This window comes from Vulpes lagopus, chromosome 4 (genome assembly GCF_018345385.1).
Source record: "Vulpes lagopus strain Blue_001 chromosome 4, ASM1834538v1, whole genome shotgun sequence".
NCBI classification, from domain to species: Eukaryota; Metazoa; Chordata; class Mammalia; order Carnivora; family Canidae; genus Vulpes; species Vulpes lagopus.
The window spans coordinates 28,368,184-28,390,077 of record NC_054827.1 but is presented as its reverse complement, the minus strand read 5'-3'; the positions used below and the strand labels follow the sequence as shown (position 1 = coordinate 28,390,077).

The 21,894-nt window shown below is 41.4% G+C and overlaps 2 protein-coding genes and 1 non-coding gene across 5 annotated transcripts; 1 reads left to right on the top strand and 2 right to left on the bottom strand.

Annotated features, from left to right (window-relative positions):
* LOC121490294 lies at positions 1-103 on the bottom strand. The gene has a single exon (XR_005987614.1). It is a non-coding gene; the product is annotated as a small nucleolar RNA U13 (small nucleolar RNA).
* TTI2 (TELO2 interacting protein 2) lies at positions 19-9,192 on the top strand. Of its 3 annotated transcripts, none has more exons than XR_005987350.1 (8): positions 19-1,453; positions 2,965-3,151; positions 3,656-3,748; positions 5,210-5,397; positions 5,478-5,621; positions 6,199-6,361; positions 7,231-7,394; positions 8,995-9,192. XR_005987350.1 is itself a non-coding variant. In XM_041752604.1 (8 exons), the coding sequence occupies exons 2-8, from the start codon at positions 837-839 to the stop codon at positions 7,333-7,335; spliced, it is 1,497 nt and encodes a 498-aa protein (XP_041608538.1). In that variant the 5' UTR covers positions 34-571; positions 722-836; the 3' UTR covers positions 7,336-7,365. The 3 variants fall into 3 exon arrangements, 2 of the variants coding, with proteins under 2 accessions (XP_041608538.1, XP_041608539.1); XM_041752604.1 differs by lacking the exon at positions 8,995-9,192 and having other exon boundaries at positions 34-571; positions 722-1,453; positions 7,231-7,365; XM_041752605.1 differs by lacking the exon at positions 8,995-9,192 and having other exon boundaries at positions 37-571; positions 923-1,453; positions 7,231-7,365.
* On the bottom strand, positions 6,692-19,941 carry MAK16 (MAK16 homolog). The gene is made up of 10 exons (XM_041752606.1): positions 19,794-19,941; positions 17,486-17,535; positions 17,284-17,393; positions 17,113-17,177; positions 16,378-16,529; positions 15,302-15,356; positions 9,923-9,997; positions 8,969-9,076; positions 8,182-8,247; positions 6,692-8,024 (listed from the first exon to the last, which is right to left on the bottom strand). The coding sequence occupies exons 1-10, from the start codon at positions 19,806-19,808 to the stop codon at positions 7,830-7,832; spliced, it is 891 nt and encodes a 296-aa protein (XP_041608540.1). The 5' UTR covers positions 19,809-19,941; the 3' UTR covers positions 6,692-7,829.
* Between the last annotated feature and the right edge of the window lie 1,953 nt (positions 19,942-21,894).

Genomic DNA, 21,894 nt, shown 5'->3' with positions numbered 1-21,894 from the left:
CGTCAGACGGGTAATGTGCCGCGTCGTAACAAGGTTTGAGGGAGGCACATGTCACACAACGGCGTGAACACCCAATCATCACGCTTATGAACTACAAAAGGATCGCGCGCCTGCGTCTGTTAAGGAAACCCGGGTGTGTACCACACACTTTTTGAAGAGGGTGACAGACTTAGTCCTTACATATTCAGTCTTAACAGTAAAATTCTGCATGCTTTTAAAGTATCTTCGATACCGCGTCGTGTGTTTCTACCTTAATAAGTGAAGAAGATATAAAACTAGCGAGAGGATGCGTCTATGCAAATTTTTACTCCCAAACTCCACCTTTTTTGGAGGGGAACCTGGATCTCTGCTGCTTTACGACAGCGGGTCGTGAAATGACGAAGTGTTGCCTGGGCACTGGCGGAAGCTAGCTTGGTGCCTTGCGGCAGCGAGGCGAGCTGGGTCCGGATCCCGATGCGTACGCGGTGCAGGCGGGTTGTGAGGCGCCGGTGGAGGTGTTTGCGTCTCGCCTTAGGGCTTTATTTCTTAGAGCTTTAGGGTTGTTTTGTTTTTAATCTTCAGAAGGGCAAGGGTAAGTTATCTACCGTTGGGAGTCTGAGATCCTCTTACTCCCAGAGAGGCTCCGTTCCCCTTCCTTTGCACAGACTGGCCTCTCCTGCGGGTTAGACTCGCGACCCCGCGCCCCGCCCTCCTAGTCTTGCCGTCCTACTTGGTTTTCTAGGTGTTCCTTGGGAGGATTCCAGCCTCCGGGTGACCTTTGTTGTCGGGCGGGCCGCGCCAGCCTCCCATCTCGGCTCCCTGGAGGAGGCCAGCTCGTCGCTGCCGCGGGCTGAGCAATGGAGCCCGAGAGCCCGCGGGAAGGAGAGCGGCCTCCCTCCGCCCTCGGGCAGGCCTTGTCTCAGATCGTGCACCGTCTCACCAGCCAGGAGTCCCGACGGGCCAAGGCCAGGAGTGCGGCGCTTGAGGACCTGAGCGCTCTGATGGAAGCCACGGAGTGTGACCAGCTGTTGGAGGGGGGCGGCACGTGGCGCCGCGGAATGCCCGAGGTGCTGGGGCAGGTGGCAAAAGCCCTGGAGAAGTATGCAGCCCCGCCCAGGGAGCAGGAGGGCAGACGTCGCGCGGACTGCGACGTGGCCGAGAAGGCGGCCGCGGTCGGGTTACTGTTTCTTAAACTATTGGGGAGAATGGAGGCGGCCCAGTCTTCGTTGGTTGGCCCTGCGTGGAAGGCAGGCCTGCGTCACTTGGCAGCACCCATCTATGTTTTCGCGCTCACGCACAGTCTGGAGCACCCGTGGACCAGCCCGAGGTCCCGTGAGGTTGCTGGAGAGGTGCTCTCCGAACTCCTTCGGGTTACTCCGTGTGCGTCCGTGGCAGGATTTCTGCACGGAGAACATGAAGACGAGAAAGGGCGGTTCACGGTAGTGATGGAGCTTCTCAAACGCGATTTGAATAAGTGAGTATTCTTGACAAAGGACCACGACCTCTGGGCTTCAGCCTAACATCTTAGAATGTTTAGGGCTCGAAGGACCTGAGTTCCTCCAACGATAAGGTAAAGGTGGTGTGATATTAGCAGATCTCTTAAGGCCCGGGAGGGTTGTGATTTGCTATAAATGGCATTATTAGATTTTGGCGAATTCAACATTAGAGCCCAGGCCTTCAGGCCCCCACTTCCTAGCGCTCCTTCTAGCCCTTTGGAGTTCTGTCCCATGTCTTTAGGCTCAAGTTTCTTTCTTTTTTTTTTTTTTTTTAATTTTTATTTCTTTATGATAGTCACAGAGAGAGAGAGAGAGAGAGAGAGAGAGGCAGAGACACAGGCAGAGGGAGAAGCAGGCTCCATGCACCGGGAGCCCGACGTGGGATTCGATCCCCCGTCTCCAGGATCACGCCCCAGGCCAAAGGCAGGCGCTAAACTGCTGCGCCACCCAGGGATCCCTAGACTCAAGTTTCTTAAGTTAGGTGACGATGGGGATTTGGAGAGGATTTAAACGTAGGGTTTGATTTTAAACTTAGGGATCTTGAAACTCATCACTAGGTATTAGATACGGTTGATTAGATCTGGAAGCCAGTTTGGGATGAAAGAAAGCCCTTTAGATTGCTCTCAGCTAAAGTGTTCTTTGTGAGTTCCACTTGCTACTTTATATATTTGTAACAGGAGATAGAAAAATGTGCACACAACTGTCACTTTACCAGGAGCCTGGAGTTTTGAGGTGACTTGGCACTTCATTTTATTGCTTCTGAGTCAGACCATGTCAGAGAGCCTCTTTGAACCTGTTTGTTTTGTTTTGTTTTTTTTTTTTTTTGGTAATGAAAAGATATTATCTCCTCTTACACAGTTATTCTGAAGGTTGAGTAAAGTGTAATGAAAAACCCACTTAATAAGCTGTAAATTGCTTTTCTTCAGATATTGATTCACTTGCTCCCCCCCCCCCCTTTTTTTAAAAAGATTTTGTTTATCTATTCTTGAGAGAAAGAGATGCAGGCAGAGGGAGAAGCAGGCTCCATGCAGGGACCCCAACGTGGGACTCCATCCCAGGTCTCCAGGATCAGGCCCTGGGCTGCCCCACTTGCTCCCTTGTTATAGTGACTAGTACTGAAGGCATTTCCTTTACTCCCCTCTCCCTTCTTAACAAATCTTCACTGTAACCACCCACCCCATCACCTCCGATTCTTTACAAGCTCGGATTGTAAACAGTTCCTTCTCACTGGATAAGCTTTAGGCCCAGAGCCCTGGGTGATTGATTGTTCAATGTACTTAGTGTCAGGTTACTTTTTGTTTGTTTGTTTTTGTTCTTTTGGTGCAAGTTCTGTAAGTTATTTTGATCTAAATCTTAAACTGTATAATATCAAGAATTTTGTGTGCTATATTCTTTACAAGAGCAAGAAAATATTCTTTCACTTGAAGAGGTTGATTTGCTTTGCTAGTTAACATGTCACTACTTAATGTGGTTTCACATTTCCATTTAGGGAATCCTGGAAGAATAACCCTGCCACGAAACATGTTTTTTCATGGAGTCTACAACAGGTCACCCGACCCTGGCTTAGCCAACATCTGGAAATGGTACTTCCCCCGTCACTGCTCATCTCAGATGACTATCAAACCGAGAACAAAATCCTGGGTGTACGCTGCCTCCATCACATTGTGCTTAATGTGGTAAGCAACCTGTCATCTGTGTTGATGGGACAGATTGAGTCACCAGCATAACACACTATTTTAACACACCAGCATAACACTGTTTTAGTGTTGCCTTTTTATACCTCTTATTAGCTTCCTGTTACGCTGTTACGTGACAAAAATCACTTACATATATTTTTTTCTTTATATTTTCCTTCTGCCAACCTAGTAGATTGTACCTCTTAAGTAACGTATGTAGGACACCTGCATGTCAAACTGAATAACCAGACCTTGATTAACAGTTGATTTTCAAGGAGCAAAAAAATCAGAAACTGAAAAGGATTATGCTCAGTGTGCAAGCTATTATATTACTCAAGGAAACTTTTTTTCTTTAAACTGTGTATAATGGAGCTTTAAAAATACACATAGAAGTAGAGAGGGGCATAATGAATCTTATGGTATAATTGTGTATCCATAGTTTCAAAAATTATCAACAATTTGGCAACCTTGGGAAACTTAATTGGGTAATTTTTCTGCTTGCAGCCAGCTGCTGATTTGCTCCAGTATAACAGAGCCCAGGTCGTATATCATGCCCTTTTCAACCACCTGTACACACCAGAGTACAACCTCATTCAGGTAATTTTAAGTTTTGTTTATAACTGCGAATCTAAGTTCCCAAACTTGAGTAGAAGGTGGTATTATGTGAATAAGGATAGTTGAGACACATTTTCCTCTCTTGGAAAGTGAGGGTGATGACCAAGTCATTGCCAACTTGAAAATAAAGTAGCAAATGACTAGTGAAAATGTCTTAATACTAAGCGGGCATTCACATTTCTGAGTCTCCACAGTAAAGCTAGTGTTTGGTCTTCATCTAGGCCAGTTCTCTATCACTTGAGAAAAGCTTTGTCTGAAAAGTTCTATTTTTATTAAATGTCCTTCTCTGTTGCTTTGTATCAACACACTCTTGAAACTCCTTTTATGTTGGATATTACAGTGCTTTCACCCGAGAGATACTGGATACCTACTGTCTGAGGAACCATGTGGGTTCCAAGAATGAATGGGTCAGACAGGGTTTCTGGCTTTAAGAAACCCTTTAGGAAGACATGTAAATAAATATTTGGGGCACCTGGGTGGCTCAGTTGGCTGACTGCCTTTGGCTCAAGTCATGATCCCGGGGTCCTGGAATCCAGGCCCGTGTTAGGCTCAGGCTCCCTGCTCGGTGGGTAGTCTGATTCTCCCTCTCCCTCAGTCCCTCCCTCTCCCCTTGTGCTCTCTGGTGCGTGCTCTCTCAAATAATAATTAAAAATAAATGGACTCAACTTAAAAAAATAAATGAGTATTTCTACATGTCTACAGCACAGTGTGAAATATCTATTAAGAGGTTTGTGTAGGGGATCCCTGGGTGGCGCAGCGGTTTGGCACCTGCCTTTGGCCCAGGGCGCGATCCTGGAGACCTGGGATCGAATCCCACGTCGGGCTCCCGGTGCATGGAGCCTGCTTCTCCCTCTGCCTGTGTCTCTGCCTCTCTATCTCTCTGTGACTATCATAAATAAATAAAAAAAAAAATTAAAAAAAAGAGGTTTGTGTAGAGTGCAGTGGGTGTCCAGCAAAAGGTGGCTAACCAGTTTGGTGGTGGTGGGATGGTTTTAGGAGAATTTGGGAAGGAGGTGATCTTGGAAGGATGAACAGTTCTTTAGTAACAGAAAGAACATTCTGAAGACAGAAGAAACAAGTTATAAAATCAGAGGTAGAAATAACCTTTTTTATGCCTGTCTTCCCTTCTTCTGTCCCCCCTGCCACATTTCTTTAAATATCAATTTAGGTATTAAGCCGAGAATCCAGGTATTGACAGCCAAAAAGTTTAGGACTCTTTAGATGATGGCTTTAAAACAAAACTAAGAGAAAAAGCAAAGATCCCAAGAGAGCTAGAAGGGAGTGCCTAGACATTGAAACCTCACAGAAGGTGGTCAAACTGGACACAAAGACCACCTCAGACTTTATGGAGGAGTTTTATTGTGAGACATGTATATAAAGTTGCTAGCCCAATCAGTGAGTGTGAATGCAAATGAACAGGTCTTTTTTATTACTACCTCCCAGGCTGTGCTCCTGTGTCTGCTGGATTTATTCCCCATCCTGGAGAAAGCCCTGCAATGGAAGGGAGGTGCAGGTCGGCCCACCACACACTGTGATGAGGTGCTGCAGTTGATTCTGACCCACATGGAGCCAGAGCACCGCCTTCTCCTTCGCAGGACCTATGCCCGAAACCTCCCAGCGTTTGTGAAGAGGTGAGTGCCTGGGCCACTGGTCTGGCCCGGCCTACTCTTCAAGTTCATCTCCTCGATGCACATTTCTCTTTGCTTTTTAGGTTGGGGATTCTAACTGTCCGGCACTTAAAGAGACTGGAGCGGATCATTATTGGTTATCTGGAGGTTTATGATGGACCGGAGGAAGAGGCTAGATTGAAGATACTGGAAACCCTAAAACTTCTCATGCAATATGCATGGCCCAGGTAAAACTGCAGGCAGGTATGCCCAGAACAATTTTTATCAAGATAAAAACTTTCAGAAAGGCTAGTAAGTTGAAGTTAATAGGCTGGGCTTAACTGATGGTAAGCTAGGATCTGGAACTAAATGACAGAAAATTCTAATTGACAGTGAGGTCCCAGAACCCAAGCTTATTTCTCTCTTTAACTTTTAGGCCTAAGACTGTAACAGTTAAGGGACTATGGACCATTTCCTCTTCTCTGGCCCAAAGTATAAGCCCCTGGTAAGGAGAGATTCTACTTCTCCCTTTCCAGGAGGGATTATTTCCTTACAATAGAACCACACTTCTGGAGGGGAGTAGGGTGTTCCTAGGCAGGCCGAGTGTTCACGGGCACACACTGTGCTGCAGAAAACAGGGGGTCTCGAAGTGACTAAACCTGGTGTCTGGTGTCTAGTTCTGCTTCTGGCTCCCTGGTTGTTGAGTCATTTCCCTCAGTTCCTTCATTTAGGAAGGGAGGGCTTTACAACTTTGATGGCCTTTTGAAATCTTTGTTAATATCCTGATTTAGATAGAGTATGAACATAACTTTTTCTTGATTCCAGAGTTCCCTGTAGACTTGTGGTCTTATTGAAGGCGCTCCTGAAACTGATATGTGATGTAGCGAGGGATCCAAACCTTACACCTGAGCCTGTAAAGAGCGCCTTACTAGAGGAGGCCACCGAGTGCCTGATTCTCCTGGACCACTGTTCTCAAGGACAGGTGAAGGTGAGTCTGCAACCTGGGTCTTGAGCAGTTCCTCTGACTACAGTTCACATGCCTCACCTACTCTGTGGAAAAAAACACAGGGTTTAGGGCTCCACTTTGGAGACTGCTAGCCCCCAATAAAGGGTGATTAACATCTCATTCTTCTTTTAAAGCTACTCAGCACTATTTAGACCAAAAAGCAAGAGGATCAGGAGAGGTCTCTGGGGTGAGGGTAGAAAATGGGCAAAAGATTGAGTTTATTAAAAAGGACTGTTTCAGTCTCTGAATTTTTTTTAAATGATGAAATAATGAACTACAAGCCACCAAAAAATAACAACACAAGTAGAGTGATTCAGATCCCAGAAGTGTTTCCAGTTTTTCTGGGCAACTATATTTTTACATACTCTTACTTATTCACATGGAGATTTTTCCTTTAGTTTCATATTCCACAAAGTTAACTTCTCAAAACCAGAGCATATAATAGCTATATGTGTGTATTTATAGACATTTAATAAACCACTGCCTCATTTCTCTTTAGAAATTTTCAATTTAAAGTTAAAAAACAGCGTAAAAATATTTAGAAATAGTTTGGTTTTTTTTAATCAGTTTATTCAAATTACTTCGTGTTGGCTCTTTCATCTCAGGCAGTTTTCACGAGCTGGATCCAATCTGATTTGCATTGGCTGGTATTAACGGGCTTCTTACCAGCCATCTTCACCAGCCAGCAGGACATTTCCATGCACACCAACACAGTACACCTGTTCCACAGACTGCTCTCTAATCTCATTTTTTTTTTCTTTTGAGTGTGGTACCAAGAAAGTAGTACCAAGGTAAAAGAAAAAGTATCAATTAAAAATAAAACCCAAAGTCTATTTGGTTTCATATTTCAGGATCTCCTGGTCAAAATTCTCCAAAGCTGTGAAGACAGCAAGGTGGTGAACTGTATCCGAAAAGTGCAGCAGGTTTCTGAAGGCACATCCTACAACGGAACCTAAAACTGGAAGGCTTTTTCTTCTTGTTCCTACTGTGTAAATGGAATTATTTAAGAAAAAAGGTATTTTCACTAAACACTGTAGCTTAGACCTTTTTGTTTTAGTCCCTTCCATAGAAGTAGGGAAAGGGGAACAAGGCAAAAAAAATGAAGATATTTCTAAATAAAGTTGGGGGGGGGGGGAGGATGCCAAGGAAACGGGTGTATAGCATTTAAAACTTAGAAATATTTACACCCACAAATTCATCTGTTAAGCTTTTTGGGCTCAAGCTGTTACTTCAAAGCATATGCCAACGCTATAAAAATACTGTGTTCACAACTCAAGGCCTCCTCCGCTCCCTCCCAGATTTCTTGCCCCACAGAAGTAGCATAAATATTAAAAACACAAATATTGTGTTGAATACCATATGAAAGAGCAAAAACTGGAGGTGTTTACATGTTCATGGTAGAAGAAAGAGGATGATGAAAATGTTCAGTCCTGCTTATAAATGTCTCAAGTCACATAGTTTTGGCCTTGGCCACAGGCTCTGTCTCCTGCTCATACTCTATCTCTACATAGGCTCGTTTTCTCTGCAGGTGTCCTTTCAAGGGTGTTTTGCCTTTATGTTTTGCATTAAGGACCTTTTCTTCTTCCTCACTGGAGGATTTATCATCCTGATCTTCGTCACTGCTGGCATCCAATTTATCCATATCCTGATATGGGGATGGAAAAAAAAGAAAATTCTAGATTCATCCTCAAACTCCTCTCATTGTCTTCTCAATTTAGAACCAGAGAATTTATCTGGCTCTGTATTCAGAAACCACCTTTTTCCTGAAGGCCAAGGACAATTTTTCTGCCCATTAATCTCACCTCAAAATCACTTATGTCACTTTCATCCACCTCATCGTCTTCCACAAACTCTCTTTTTCCCACATCCTAAAATAAAAATTGGTACGTTCAAAATACAGAATGAAAATTCAGCTTATGCTTCTTGATGAGTAAGTGTATAACAGATTCAGTCTACTTACTAGGCTCAACCAAAATCTACTTATTTCCAAGTTTTAATACTTCTAAATTAAAAACATTTTAGGGTTATCAATTTCTTTTAATGAGGTAAAACATCCTTATTTAAAAAAAATCAGTATACAAATAGGGCTTTACAAACAATTCTGTATATTTAATTAAAACTATTAATTTCAAATATTGAAAAGGGTTACTACTAGGAAAAAGTACCATCTGTATGCCTATGTGAGCATACCATGTGATTAAGCAACTACCTGCTAAATCTGACCTTTTCCTAAAAATACTATCGCTCAAGTACCTCCCCTGTATTAATAGTGAAATGAAATCCTGTATAAATTTCAGTAAGTTCCTAAAAAAAAAAAAAAAAAAAATTTCAGTAAGTTCCTTTAGCTGATGAAGATTCTTCATTGGTCTCCTTGCAAGAAAAATTTCAGAATCCCAGTAAATACGATTAAATTGTCAATGTGTAAACAGCTTATTGGCTGAACAGAGTTATTAACCTCATGATAAAGAAAACCGACCAAAGAATTTTTGGTTAGGGGAACGAAATGATATTGTCTCCCAAGTTCATGTAAAGAGATCTAGTTTTACAAGACTACCGTTTGATGAAGCAAAACGAACAAACAAGGCTTACTTCTTCATCTTCATCTTTTTCCTCAGAATCTGAAGAGTCACTCTCTGCCTCCTGCTGTTCCAGGGCTTTATCAAAGGCATGAATGGGGAAGTTGTAGATGTCGCCATACTGAAGAACAAAGATACACACCAGCTTTAATGACCTCTCAATCGTACATGTGAAATCCACTGTCCAATAAGCATATTATTTTTTCCCCAGTGATTAAATGAGAATACTTGATTTGATAAGTAGTAGTATTTCTGTATTAATATCAAGCCTAGAGCTGACAATATCTTAAAAGCCCATTTTAAATAATCACTGGTTAAAATCAAACAAGTAGCTTCCATGAAGAGTCACTTGAAACTTAGTTTATAAAACCCATGGCTTGGAACAAATGTAAATTCGCTGACAGAAAGAAGTAATAAGGAAAGTTTTATTCATTTTTGTCTTGTAAATGACATTTCTATTTTTTTTTTTAAAGATTTTATTTATTCATGAGACACAGAGAGGCAGAGGGAGAAGCAGGCTCCATGTAGGGAACCCAACATGGGACTCGATCCTGGGTCTCCAGGATCACACCCTGGGCTGAAGGTGGCGCTAAACCGCTGAGCCACCCAGGCTGCCCAACATTAGTTTTTAAAAAGTCTTAGAAGATTAGGGTGCAGAAGGATCAAAACTGCATGCCTTTTATACAGAGATCTGGAACTGTTGTACTGGGGACACAAGTTGGCAATATGGTGCAAAGGGAAAGGTCTCTTACACTAAATGGAGCATCAAGGGTGACCAGAGCACTTTATAGGTTTGTGTCAATGAACTAAAGTGGGGAAGCCAGAGCCTATATATGTTTTATTTCAGGAACAAAAAATCAAAGATCTTCCCAGCATCTTTGAAAATAAAACACATTTCCCACTAGTTCCTAGCATATTACTGATCTAAAAAATAAAGTTTACACCCCAAAGTTCTTAGCTTTCTCACCGTATCTTGTTTCAATCTCTCCAACAATTCCTTTTCAATAGCATTATCCAGCTGTGCAGCTATTAATGCCTTTTCCTGTAACGAAAGATTTGAGTAAACCCATTTATTTCATATTGATACTCATTTTTCAGCCTAGAAGAAGAAACCGTCAGGTTTTTATTTTAAAAAACTACTTTCCCCCTACTCTTGCTATCACTAGAACTTGTGCCTCTCCAGCCAGATATATTTCTGCTTTCTCTCCCAAACCTTGAGAACCTTTTAATTTTTAAAAACTCCAATTGTTTTATAAATAGCATTCTAAATGAAGTTCTAACAAAGCCTTTCATAGATGCACAAAGCATGTAGCTCTACATTTAAGTGTCTTAGAAAATGAGCAATTCTGAACTAGATTTTAAAAGCTGAGAAAGGAAAATAGAGACCTTTACTCATACTTCTTCTAAAACCGTGTTAGATTCCATGTGACAAAAATAGATTAAAAATTTCTTCCTCAAAAAAAAAAATTTTTTTTCTTCCTCCAGTGATCACATCCAAAATGATATATGGAATCAACCTGGACCACCCAAAACCAAAACATAAGAATCTAATCTAAATCTACTTTCTAGCCCAAGACTGCATTCATTTAATAGTGAAGATCATAAAAGATTCTGAAGTCTTACATACTGAAAGTTTGTTTGAATAACTGTACAAGATAAATCACAGGGAGACTGGGGACACATGATCAGTTAAAAGTCTATCATGCTGGTTTGCACTGTTCTCTAAATTAGGTGCTCGCACCTCAAGGGCAATCCACTGAGATGCCGGCAGAAAATAGTGAAAATTGTTACATATTTCTTCTTTAAAAATTAAATGTTATATTTGAAAAATACTACACAGAGTCTGTAAGTGGGGATCTCACTTTATTCAGATGATTACAGCATTTGGCAGTTAATGTTTGCTTAAGGGGATTTATAGAGGCTACTGAATAGTTTGCAATACCATAGGGATGGTTATAAAAGTATGCTATTTAGTGGTTTAGTACTTAAAAAGAGTTGTACGACTTAAAGAATCATGCATTTTTCACAAAAAGAAAAATGTTCCAAATTTTCCAAGATGACAAAGGACTGTCAGTAGTATGTAACAACACAAGTTTTAAAAAATACTCCATTCTTTCAAGAGAAAAGCAGTATTTTAAGAGTTTAAAATGTTTTTTGAAAAAAAATTTATTCTGTGAATAGAATGTCTTAAAAAGAAAAGTGTGATTACACCTAAAAAGTAACATTGTGAAAACATGCGTCTCCCGTAAAAGCAGCAATCAGACACTCAAAATATTCTGGTACCACAATTTTCCAACCCATTTAAAAATCTTCCAAGTCTACATTTCTCAGAAGGCTTCAAACTTATTTGCTAAAAGCAGAAAAACTTAATTTCCTCTGAAAGGCTTGTAAGACCACCTGTGTAGCCATCAGGGAAAAAGCATACTCACTACCTATATCTGAATAAAAACCTCTGCATAACTGCTGATGAAGGATGAAAAATGAAGAGCCACTACTTAATGCAAACAATCAGCAACGTACTTCTTCATGTATCTCTGAGGAATCTATCAGTTATGAGAGCAATCAAAAAGAATTCCTTCTCAGCAAAGACCTAGACCTTCATTTCATCAATAATAGATATGTCAGTTAAAATACACCTATTAGTGCAAGTACACATGAATAGTAAGTAACATAAAAAATATGCTGGGCAGTATATGTTCAAAAATTCCTTTGGTGGGTAAGGGATCACAACAGTTTGTGGAGACCAATGCTGTAATAGATTTGAAGTCTGGAACTCTATGTGATTAATAGGAACAAAAGCACTAAATTATTAAAGCTATTTCTTGAGAGGACATGACAAATGATCAGGGAAATGTATGTTGGCAGAGGGGAAGTATGCATAGCAGACACCTAGAATAAATGAAAATCCGAACTTGTAGGAAAGCTAATTCCAGGGTCTTGAAAAGCAAAAGAAAAGTCAACTTGAATGAGGTACCAGTGAGGTGGACGGGCAGACAGCTCTATTGACAAAGGCTGGAGTTTTCCAACTAGATTTTCCATGGTATTCCCAACACTACTGATTAATCTGGTAACAAAGCTGCCCAGTTTACTTCAAAGAAACCACCCCAATCAATTCCTTATAAGCAATTTTAAAATCCAAAAAACTCAATTTACTGGCCTAATGTGACCTGAAATGACATAAGGCTACTTAAAAAGTTTTTGAAATTCCATCTAGTCTGAACCTTATATTTCACTAGAGAGCTACTAGTGTATCTGATTAGAATGCTCAAACCCTGAGGACCCAAATAAAATTACTAATGAAAGAGGAGAAATAACAACCAACACCACACAAATACAAACAATGTAACAGAATATTATGAAAATCTGTATGTCAACATTTGGACAACTTAGTTCAAATGGATAAATTTCTAGAAACATATAACCTACCAAAACTAAAGCAGGAGAAAACAAAATTTGAATAGACCAATAGCCAGCAATGGAATTGAATGAGTAATCAAAACGCTCCCCAAAAACAAAAGTCCAAGAACAGATGGCTTCATAGGCTTGTTCTACCAAACATTTAAAGGTTAATACCCATTCTTCTCAAACTATTCCAAAAACACAAGAGGAAGGAAAATTTCCAAATTCATTCTATGAGGTCAGTATTACCTTAATACCAAAACCAGATATAGACACTACAAAAAAAGAGAACTAGAGGCCAATCTCATGAATATAGATGTAAAAATCCTCAACAAAGTATCAGCAAACTGAATCTAACTATATTAAAAAAATTACATACCATGATCAAGTGGGATTTATTCTGAGCATGCAAGGGTAGAGTAGTTCAATACTCACAAAACAACATGACACATCACATCATTCAGAGAAAGGATAAAGACCATATAATTATTTCAATACATATAGAACAAGAATTTGACAAAGTACAACATCCATTCTTGATAAGAAACCTGCAAAGTAGGTCTAGAGGGAACATACCTCAACATATATGAAAAACCTACAGCAAACATCTTCCTCAGTGGGGAAAAACCTGAGGGTTTTCCCCCTAAGATCAGGAACAAGGCAAGGATTGTCCACACCACTTTCATTCAACATAGTACTGGAAGTCCTAGTCACAGGAATTAGACAACACAAAGAAATAAAAGACATCCAATGGGTAGGGAAGAAGCAAAATTCTTACTCTATGCAGATGACATGATAATATATATAGAAAACCATAAAGACTCCATCAGAAAACTGCTAGAATTGATAAATGAATTCAGAAAAGTTGCAAAATCAATGTGCAGAAACCTGCTTCATTCGTAAATAAGCAGCAGAAAGTGAAATACAACAATCCCATTTTCAACTGCATCAAAAACAAAATATCAAGGATAAACTTAACCAAAGAGGTGAAAGACCTGAATTCTGTAAACCACAAAACAGTAATGAAAGAAATTCAAGACGATGCAAAAAAGTGGAAAGACATTCCATGCTCATGGAAGAGCAAATACTGTTAAAATGCCCATAGTTCCCAAAGCAAGCTACACATTAAATGCAATCTCTATCAAAATACCAAGAGCATTTTTCACAGAACTAGAACAAACAATCCTAAAATCTGTAGGGAACCACAAATGACCTCGAGTAGGTAAAACAATCTTGAAAAAGAAAAACAAAACTGGAGGTATCCTGATTTCAAGTTCTACTACTAAGCGGTAGTAATTAAAACAGTATAGTACTAGCATAAAAATAGATATAAATCAATGGAATAGAACAGAAAACCTAGAAATAAATTCACAATTACATGGTCAATTAATCTTTGACAAGGGAGGAATGAATATACAATGGGAAAAAGCCCAATAAATAATGTTGAGAAAACTGGACAGCCACTGGCAAAAGAATGAAATTGGACTTTCTTTCACCAAACACAAAAATAAATGCAAAATGGATTAAAGACCTAAATATGAGACCCCAAACCATAAAAATCCTTGAAGAGAACACAGGCAGTAATCTGACACTGCCCATAGCAACATTTTTCTAGATATGTCTCCTGAGGCAATGGAAATAAAAACAAACTACTGAGACTATAACAAAAAAGAAAGTTTCTGTACAACAAAGGAAACAACTGACAAAACTAAAAGGCAACATACAAAATGGGAGAAAGTATTTGCAAATGATATATCTGATAAAGGATTATTATCTAAGAACTGATATAACTCAGCTCCCAAAACACAAATAATCCAATGTAAAAATGGGGAGAAGGCATGAACAGACATTTCTTCAAAGAAGACATCTAGATGGCCACAAGACACATGAAAAGATGCTCAAAATCACTCATCATCAGGGAAATCTAAATCAAAACTACAATGAGGTATCACTTCATACCTGTCAGAATGGCTAGAATCAGTAACAGATGAAAACAAACGTGGGTGAGAATGTGAAACAAATGAAACCCTCTTGCATTGTTGGTGACAATGCAAACTGGTGCAGCCACTTCAGAAAACAGTATGAAGATGCCTCAGAAAGTTAAAAATAGAACTACCCTAACTACCCTAAGAGCCAGGCATTGCACTATTGGCTATTTACCCAAAAAAATAACAAAACACTAATCAAAAGTATACACACATCCCTCTGTTTATTGCAGCATTATTTACAATAGCCAAAATGTCCACTGATTGATAAATGGATACAGAAGTGGTGTATGTGTGCGTGTGTGTGTGTGTGTGTATATATATATAATTACTCAGCCATAAAAAAAAAAAAAAAAACAAGAAATCTTGCCATTTGCAAAGAGATGGATAGAGCTAGAATGTAACCTGCTAAGTGAAGTAAATCAGAGAAAGACAAATACCATAGGATTTCACTCATATGTGGAATTTAAGAAACAAAAGAACAGAAAAAAAAATACAAATCAGGAAACAAACTCTTAACTATAGAAAACTGTTACCAGAGTGGTGCTCAGTGGGGAGATGGGAAATAGAGGATGGGAATTAGAGTTTTTACCATGGGCATAAAAAAAAAAAAGGATGCTCAAACCCTCCTGAATGGAGTATACAACGTATGAGATCGGCAACAAACCGAAGTTCTGACTTCTGAAACATTTAACATGAAGAATTTCAGACAAGGGATTTCTCTGTTCTCCATTATATACATGCCCAAGAACCCTTATTTTAATCTGCTCTGAAAGTCATAATCTTAAAATGTGAATATCTGATATCTTATACAACTAATACTACTATCCATTAGGGAACCATTACTCAAGGCCCCAACAGTTCATAGACAATGGTGACTGACTCTTTCTCATGATCCTTACCTACACAACCCCAACCTCAATGGAAATACAGAAGCTATGAGTCCCAGAATGGTAAGTTACCTCTCTTCTTTTCTCCCTCCGCTCCACCTTCTTACTCAAGGGAACAAGTTTCCTCCTACGGAAAATAAAAATTATCAGAAAACCCAAGTGCACATTCGGTGTGTTCCTTTTTAAAAAAAAAATGAGAAGAAAGAAGGATTGGAGTTGATTTTGTAGGGCTTGGCTCAATATAGCCAAGACTATATACTTCTATATAACTATAGATGTATATAGATAACTATATACTTAACAATTTCCTAGGTATTTAATGGTACAAAGTCATTTTTACACATATTTTAATGTGTATTTTATTTTTTGTTTCTTAAGGCATTCTGAGACTTCTGAGGGCATTCACTATGCTAAGATTAATGCTTCAGATAACAAAGAAAAGGAATTTTCTGTAGAAGACTGCCATCTTTAGCTTTCTCTGCAGGTCCCAATGAAAAACTATTAGGACCCATCACTCCTTAGGAAGATATTCAATTAATTTTGTGGATTTCATAACACTTTTAAAAATTAGTTTTCAGTGAACCCAGAGTAAAGTTCTTAAATTTTATTTATTCACATTTTTTTTTTTTTTTTTTTTTTTTTTTTTTTTTTTAACATTTTTTTTATTTATTTATGATAGTCACAGAGAGAGAGAGAGGCAGAGACACAGGCAGAGGGAGAAGCAGGCTCCATGCACCGGGAGCCCGATGTGGGACTCGATCCCGGGTCTCCAGGATCACGCCCTGGGCCAAAGGCAGGCGCCAAACCGCTGCGCCACCCAGGGATCCCTATTTATTCACATTTTTTAGGTCATTGTCAATACCCTAATTTTAGGATTCTGTCAGGGAGAAAATTTCCTGAAGCTGCTTTTTAGACAGGGAGGAGATCATCAAGTTCTACTCTACTGCTTTTTAAGTCCTGGAACATCAAAGGGCACAATTTTAACCAGAGGTAAACTTTCTTCTTGTCAGCATCTCATAAAAGGTTACCCAAAATTGGATTTAATAAGAAGCATTACTAAAGGTTTCATAATCTCTCATCTTCCTAATGTGACCCAAGGAAAAAGACTTAAGAAAATAAATATAATAAATGAATGATCGCTTACTTACTGTCGCTTTAGTGTAAGTTTTCTAATTCGAATTAGGTACTGGGTGATCTTGGTGAATCTTTGCTTACACTTGTGTCGAATGAAACGGGGCCAGTAAATTAGATTTTCATCTATTTGTTCCAGTGCTCTCTCATAGTTTTTATGAAGCCGGACCTATCAAACAGAAAAAGCAAGCTTAAAGAGTAAGGGTAAATGGGGGCACCTGGGTGGCTCAGTTGGTTAAGCACCTGCCTGACTCAGCTATGATCCTGGGGCCTGGGGATGGAGCCCTGAGTAGGACTCCCTGTTCAGTGGGAAGCCTGACCTCCCTCTCCCTCTGTAGCTCCTCCTGCTTGTGTGTGTGTGTGTGTTCTTTCAAAATAAATAAATAAAACCTTAAAAAAAAAAAAAGAGTAAGGGTAAATGACCGGGTCTCCACTGCTATGATACCCATATGCCCTAACGAGGTTGGCTTCAAAACTTTAATACAGGGGCACCTGTGTTGCTCAGTAGGTGAAGCATTTGACTCTTGATTTTGGCCCAAGTCATGATCTCAGGGTCCTGGGATCCAGCCCTGTGTCAGGCTCTGTGCTCAGTGAGGAGTCTGCTTCTCCCTCTGCCTCCCACCTTGTTCTCTCTCTCACAAACAAGTAAACCTTAATTAAAAGTTTACTCCAGCTATGGTCAAAGAAAAGAGAAAAACATGGGCATTTTGCTACCGATTAAGGTCATTGTGATTTTATCTCCTAAGTCTTACCCGTTCCCAGAGACGCCTAGGAAAAGCTGCTCGCTCTATAACCTTCATATACAAGTAGCACTGTCCTGCAAGATAAAGTAAATACCATTAATATTATTTACAGAGAGACTAAAGAACATCCTTTTAAAAGCTGTTGACTAGTTCCCATGGAAGTTAAAACTAAGGAGTCACCTTTCTCCTCTTTGATAGTGGCATACTGACTGTTTGCCAGGGGACAAGACGACCGGTTACACAGTCCAGTCAGGCTGTATTCATTTCTGCAAAAACTTTGAGTCTTAGTTCTAGAACAGGAGGAAAAGAGCAAAAGTTGTAAGATGGGTTACCAGGAGGGCAACTGAAGGAATCTTTGCCCACCTTGCAAATCTAGACTCACCTTATTTTGAAAGAACAAAACTGCTTATTTCCTAATGTATCCCAGATAACCTGCAAGACAAAGTAAAATCCATTTCAATTGCTCTGACTCAACAGATGAGGGTATTAACTGAAGAAAACAATGCCCTGGGCAATGCCCTGGTTACTGAAGAAGTCTCCTTGGGTCTTTGAAGAATGAGAAGAGGAAGAAATGCTTTGTAAAAGTCTCACTTTTCTTTTTATGCAGATTCTTGCAGAAAAGAATACAAATTGGCAATAATCATACCCCATTACCCAAGGATTTAGAATTTTGTAAATGTTTTCAATTTTCTTCTATGCACGTACATTCCACCAATCACTATGCCTATATTTTTAACAAAAATTAAATGTCATATATATTTTGTAACTTTCCTTTATTACTTAATATGTTCATTATCCACCGCAGAATACTAGATTGGGGATACAGATAGTATAATTTGGTCTCATCTGGGCAAAAAAAAATAATCTACTGCTATCTTCTACTAACTAATGTGTTCCTTACTCTTTCAGCATTGATTGTAGATTTATATTAATACACTAACATCCCTAAGCCACGAGCAGAGGAGGCACTCAAGTGTTAGTTGAATAAAGGAAGGGATAGTCCTTAAACAGTTTTATCTACTTAGGGAGAAGGAAATGTAAACAAAGCAGCAGTCTAAGTGCCACAAAAGAAGTTTTAAGAGCTTTTGAGTGGGCTGCCCTGAGGAACTGGGAAAGGCTTTAAAGAAGTCAAAGCCTAAAACGTAAATAAAGGTAAACACATAAAATAACATTTTGGAAATTTTATAGTATGTGTGTTTGGTGGGGGATGACAAGAAGGTAAGAAGAAATGAAACTCGGACAATAGCTCATTCTGGCTTGTGGCTGTAAGTAGGTGACTCCCAAATTGACAACTGGTCAAACTTCTCTCCTGGGCAGACTAGTATTTACAACCAACTGCCAACCTGAAATCTCTACCAGGATGTCAGAAAGGCGTCTCCCACATTAACATATCCAAAGGAAGGTCTCGGTTCCACACCTCTCAACACACCCGTTTCCTACCCCATCTCCACAGAGGAAACCACCACTGAACTATTCAAATCCAAAAACCCTTGGATTTTTCCCTTTCCCTCTTCATCGAGGGGATCATATAGTCTTTTTGGTTACACAGAAAATACAGACCTCAGATCCACCCACTTCTTTTCTTCTCCACCATCACTACGTCGGTGGAAACTACTTTCATCATACTCTAGTCTCCCTGCTTTCATTCTTTCTTTCCTTCAAATAACTGGACAACTTTCCCCAAAATGTCAGAGGTCGTTTCCCATCAGCAGCCCTAACAACACTCCTTAGAAGCCTCTATATGACCTTGTCCTGCAAGCAACCCCAACTTCATTACCTCTCTGTCCCCTCAATCCCTAAGGCTAACATCGGTATTCTTTAATATATTCCATCTCTCTTACGTCCAGATCTTTGCACTTCACTGTTCTTACTGCATGGATTTTCCCCCCCTTTTCTGCCCCAAAGCCCCTCAATGAGGGTTCATTCTCCTGTTTCAGATCTCAGCTCAAATATCTCCTATTCAGGGAAACCTTCCCCTCGAACCTTCAGCTGTGTCTGAAGTGGTCTCCAATCACTCTGCTTCACCTGCTTAGCTGGGTCCCTCTCACACAATTAGCACACAGTACAACGGCTTTCAGTTTGGTCCCGTGTCTACCCACCGTCTGCCTTCTGCACTAGAGCGCTGCAGGAAAGCAGAGGTCTTTTGTCAGGCTTATTAAAAACTAATAAAAATCTCCAGTAATTACCACAGTACCTGGCACACCGTAAGCACTTTTGTATTTCGCATACACGTAACTAAATAAATGAGGATCGAGGATGCTTCCAAAAATTATGACTTGGGCAGGCGGACAATGCAACAAATGTAAAGAAAGACCAAAGACGGGAAAAGCAGATTTAAAGGCAACGCACACGTGGAAGAAAGGGATCCTTAAACCTGAGGTCTCAACGCGGCCGCACCCCCCCCCCGCCGCCCCCAGCCGCCCCTCCCACGTCCAGGGACACGCGAGGCCAAGCGCTTCCTGGCTGGGCTTGGACCCCGAGGGCCGAAGCGCCCGTGCTGCGGCCCCCCACCCCCTCGGGCCGCCCGCCGGCCGGAGAGCCCGGGCGGACACGTGAGAGCCCCACGTTCGGAAAGCGGCGTCCCGGGGGCCTCGGATCCGGAGCCACACGAGGCTAACGCGCCAGCTCAGTAGGTGGCTCCTGAGTCCTAAGGCAGGAGAACGCAGGTGGCAGGCACGCGGGAGACTCACGTCATCGGACTGCATGGCGCCGGCGGCTCAGCGTGCGAAGCCCGGCCAGGTCTCCGCGGCAGCCATGCTCCTTCCGGAAAACCCCCTCCGGAAGCCTAGTCTCGCCTATCGCGAGAGTGCGCACGGGTCCGGCGTGCACAGCGCCCCGCGGTGGCGTGACTCACGCCTGCACCGCCGCCCGCCCCGCCGCGCGGTCCCGGTGTCGCCCGGGGACGGACGCCCCACCCGGCCAGCGGCGCCCTGCCACCCCGCGCAGGAGTCGGCCGAGTCGTGGCGCGCGGAGGCCGAGGGCTCTGGGCGCGTCCTGCTCCAGAGCGCGGTCTAAGAGCGCCCCTGCGGGGTGTCCTGGCCGCCGACCCCGGCCCCGGCCCGGAGCGCTCCGTGGGGGAGGGGGGGGGAGCGCCGTCCGCCGGCCGTAGCGCCGCCTAGCGGCAGGAGCTGCGCTGGGTTTACTCCGTGGCCCGCGCTCCGCCGCGGCTTCACCAGGGAGACCCCGCTCCCGCCCTCACTTCCCCTCGCTTAAACCCCGCCAGCCGTTTGCTGTGGCATTGGGTCTTGACCTTTGAAACTCATGGATTTAGATAATAATAAAATAAGAAAAAAATGGGAAGGCTAACAGGTTTTCCTCAATTTTATTTTGAGGGGAAAAAGAAAACCTTTATTAGCTCACACTGTTTTTCTAAAGACCAGTTTAATGCCGAAAGAATAAAAAAAAGGCACACTCTCAGAATAACGGTGGGCACTTCATTTGCATATCACATTATAATAATTATATCATAAGTCATGTAATTTTGCTGCATGCAGGTGGAAACCACTCTGCTGGAGGTATGCCTGGGTGGCTCACTCAGGCCTTGGCCTTGATTTGACTCAGGTTATTAGGGTCCCGGGATCCAGCCCCTACTTGGGCTCCTTGATCAGTGGGGAGTCTGCTTGAGGATTGCTCTTTTTCTCTCCCTCTGCCCCTCCCCTCTGCTGTTTCTCTCTAAAAAGAAGGAAGGAAAGAAAAGACAATACCCTGTTGGAAACCATTTATTTGGCAGTGGTTTTTGAAGCCAAATTCAGGTTATAAAAACCAATTGCGGGGCACCTGGGTGGCTCAGTGGTTGAGCATCTACCTTTGGCTCAGGTTGTGATCTCTGGGTCCTGGGATCGAGTCTCTGCAGGGAGCCTGCTTTTCCCTCTGCCTATGTCTGTGCCTCAATCTGTGTGTCTCTCATGAGTAAATAAATAAAAATATTTTTAAAACAACACTAAAAACCAATTGCTATTTACTAAGTATCCTTGAGCAAGTCACCCTTTAGCAAACTATCCCATTTGAAAAATGGAGGTAAATGAGGACCAGAGGTGTGTTAAATGCATAGTTTACATTGCTTCATAAAAATTTTTGATTGTTCTCACTCACCTACTTGGTTTCCCGGGCTTAAAGACCTAGAGGGCAGGCATATCACACACACACATGCTCTTTTATGTTAAGAAAATCAAGTTTAAAATAATGTGGGAGAGGAGTGCCTGGTTGGCTCAATAGTGTGGTCAGCCCTACCCTGGGTGCAGAGATTACTTAAAAAAATAAATGGAGGAAGCTTCTTAAGAAATAATAATAATGTGGTAGAACCCAAAAGCTAGACAGTACTCACCAGGTACACCACACTGCACTCCCCAAACTGTTTTAAGAAGGGAAAGTGATACATTTTTCAGTTTGATTTAGAAGAACACCACTTCCCTGCTCACCACCAACAGATAAATCCAATGAATAACTTTTTATTTTTTATTTTTTTTAAAAAGATTTTACTTATTTATTTGGGAGAAAGAGAGAGAGAGAGACAGATATATTGACAGAAAGCAGAAGTGGGGAGGAGAGGGAGAAGCAGGCTTCCCGTTGAGCAGGGAGCCTGATGCGGGGTTCAATCCCTGGACCTCAGGATCATGACCTGAGCTGAAGGCAGATGCCTAACCAGACCCAGGTGTCCCTGAATAATTTTTAAAACTGATTTATAATTGACATATATTAGTTTCAGTAGTACAAAATAATGATTTATATCTGTATATTGCAAGAGGATTACCACAGTAAGTCTAGTTATCCTCTGTCACTATAGAATTAACA

Excerpts from the sequence above, each read along its gene's own strand:
- TTI2 (XM_041752604.1), top strand. The coding sequence starts at position 837 with ATGGAGCCCGAGAGCCCGCGGGAAGGAGAGCGGCCTCCCTCCGCCCTC. Across the intron at positions 5,398-5,477 it reads CTCCCAGCGTTTGTGAAGAG|GTTGGGGATTCTAACTGTCC; the intron begins GTGAGTGCCTGG and ends TTTGCTTTTTAG. Across the intron at positions 5,622-6,198 it reads ATGCAATATGCATGGCCCAG|AGTTCCCTGTAGACTTGTGG; the intron begins GTAAAACTGCAG and ends TCTTGATTCCAG.
- MAK16 (XM_041752606.1), bottom strand. Across the intron at positions 17,394-17,485 it reads TTTTGTTCTTTCAAAATAAG|AACTAAGACTCAAAGTTTTT; the intron begins GTGAGTCTAGAT and ends CTCCTGTTCTAG. Across the intron at positions 9,077-9,922 it reads AGAGATTGAAACAAGATACG|TATGGCGACATCTACAACTT; the intron begins GTGAGAAAGCTA and ends TTTGTTCTTCAG.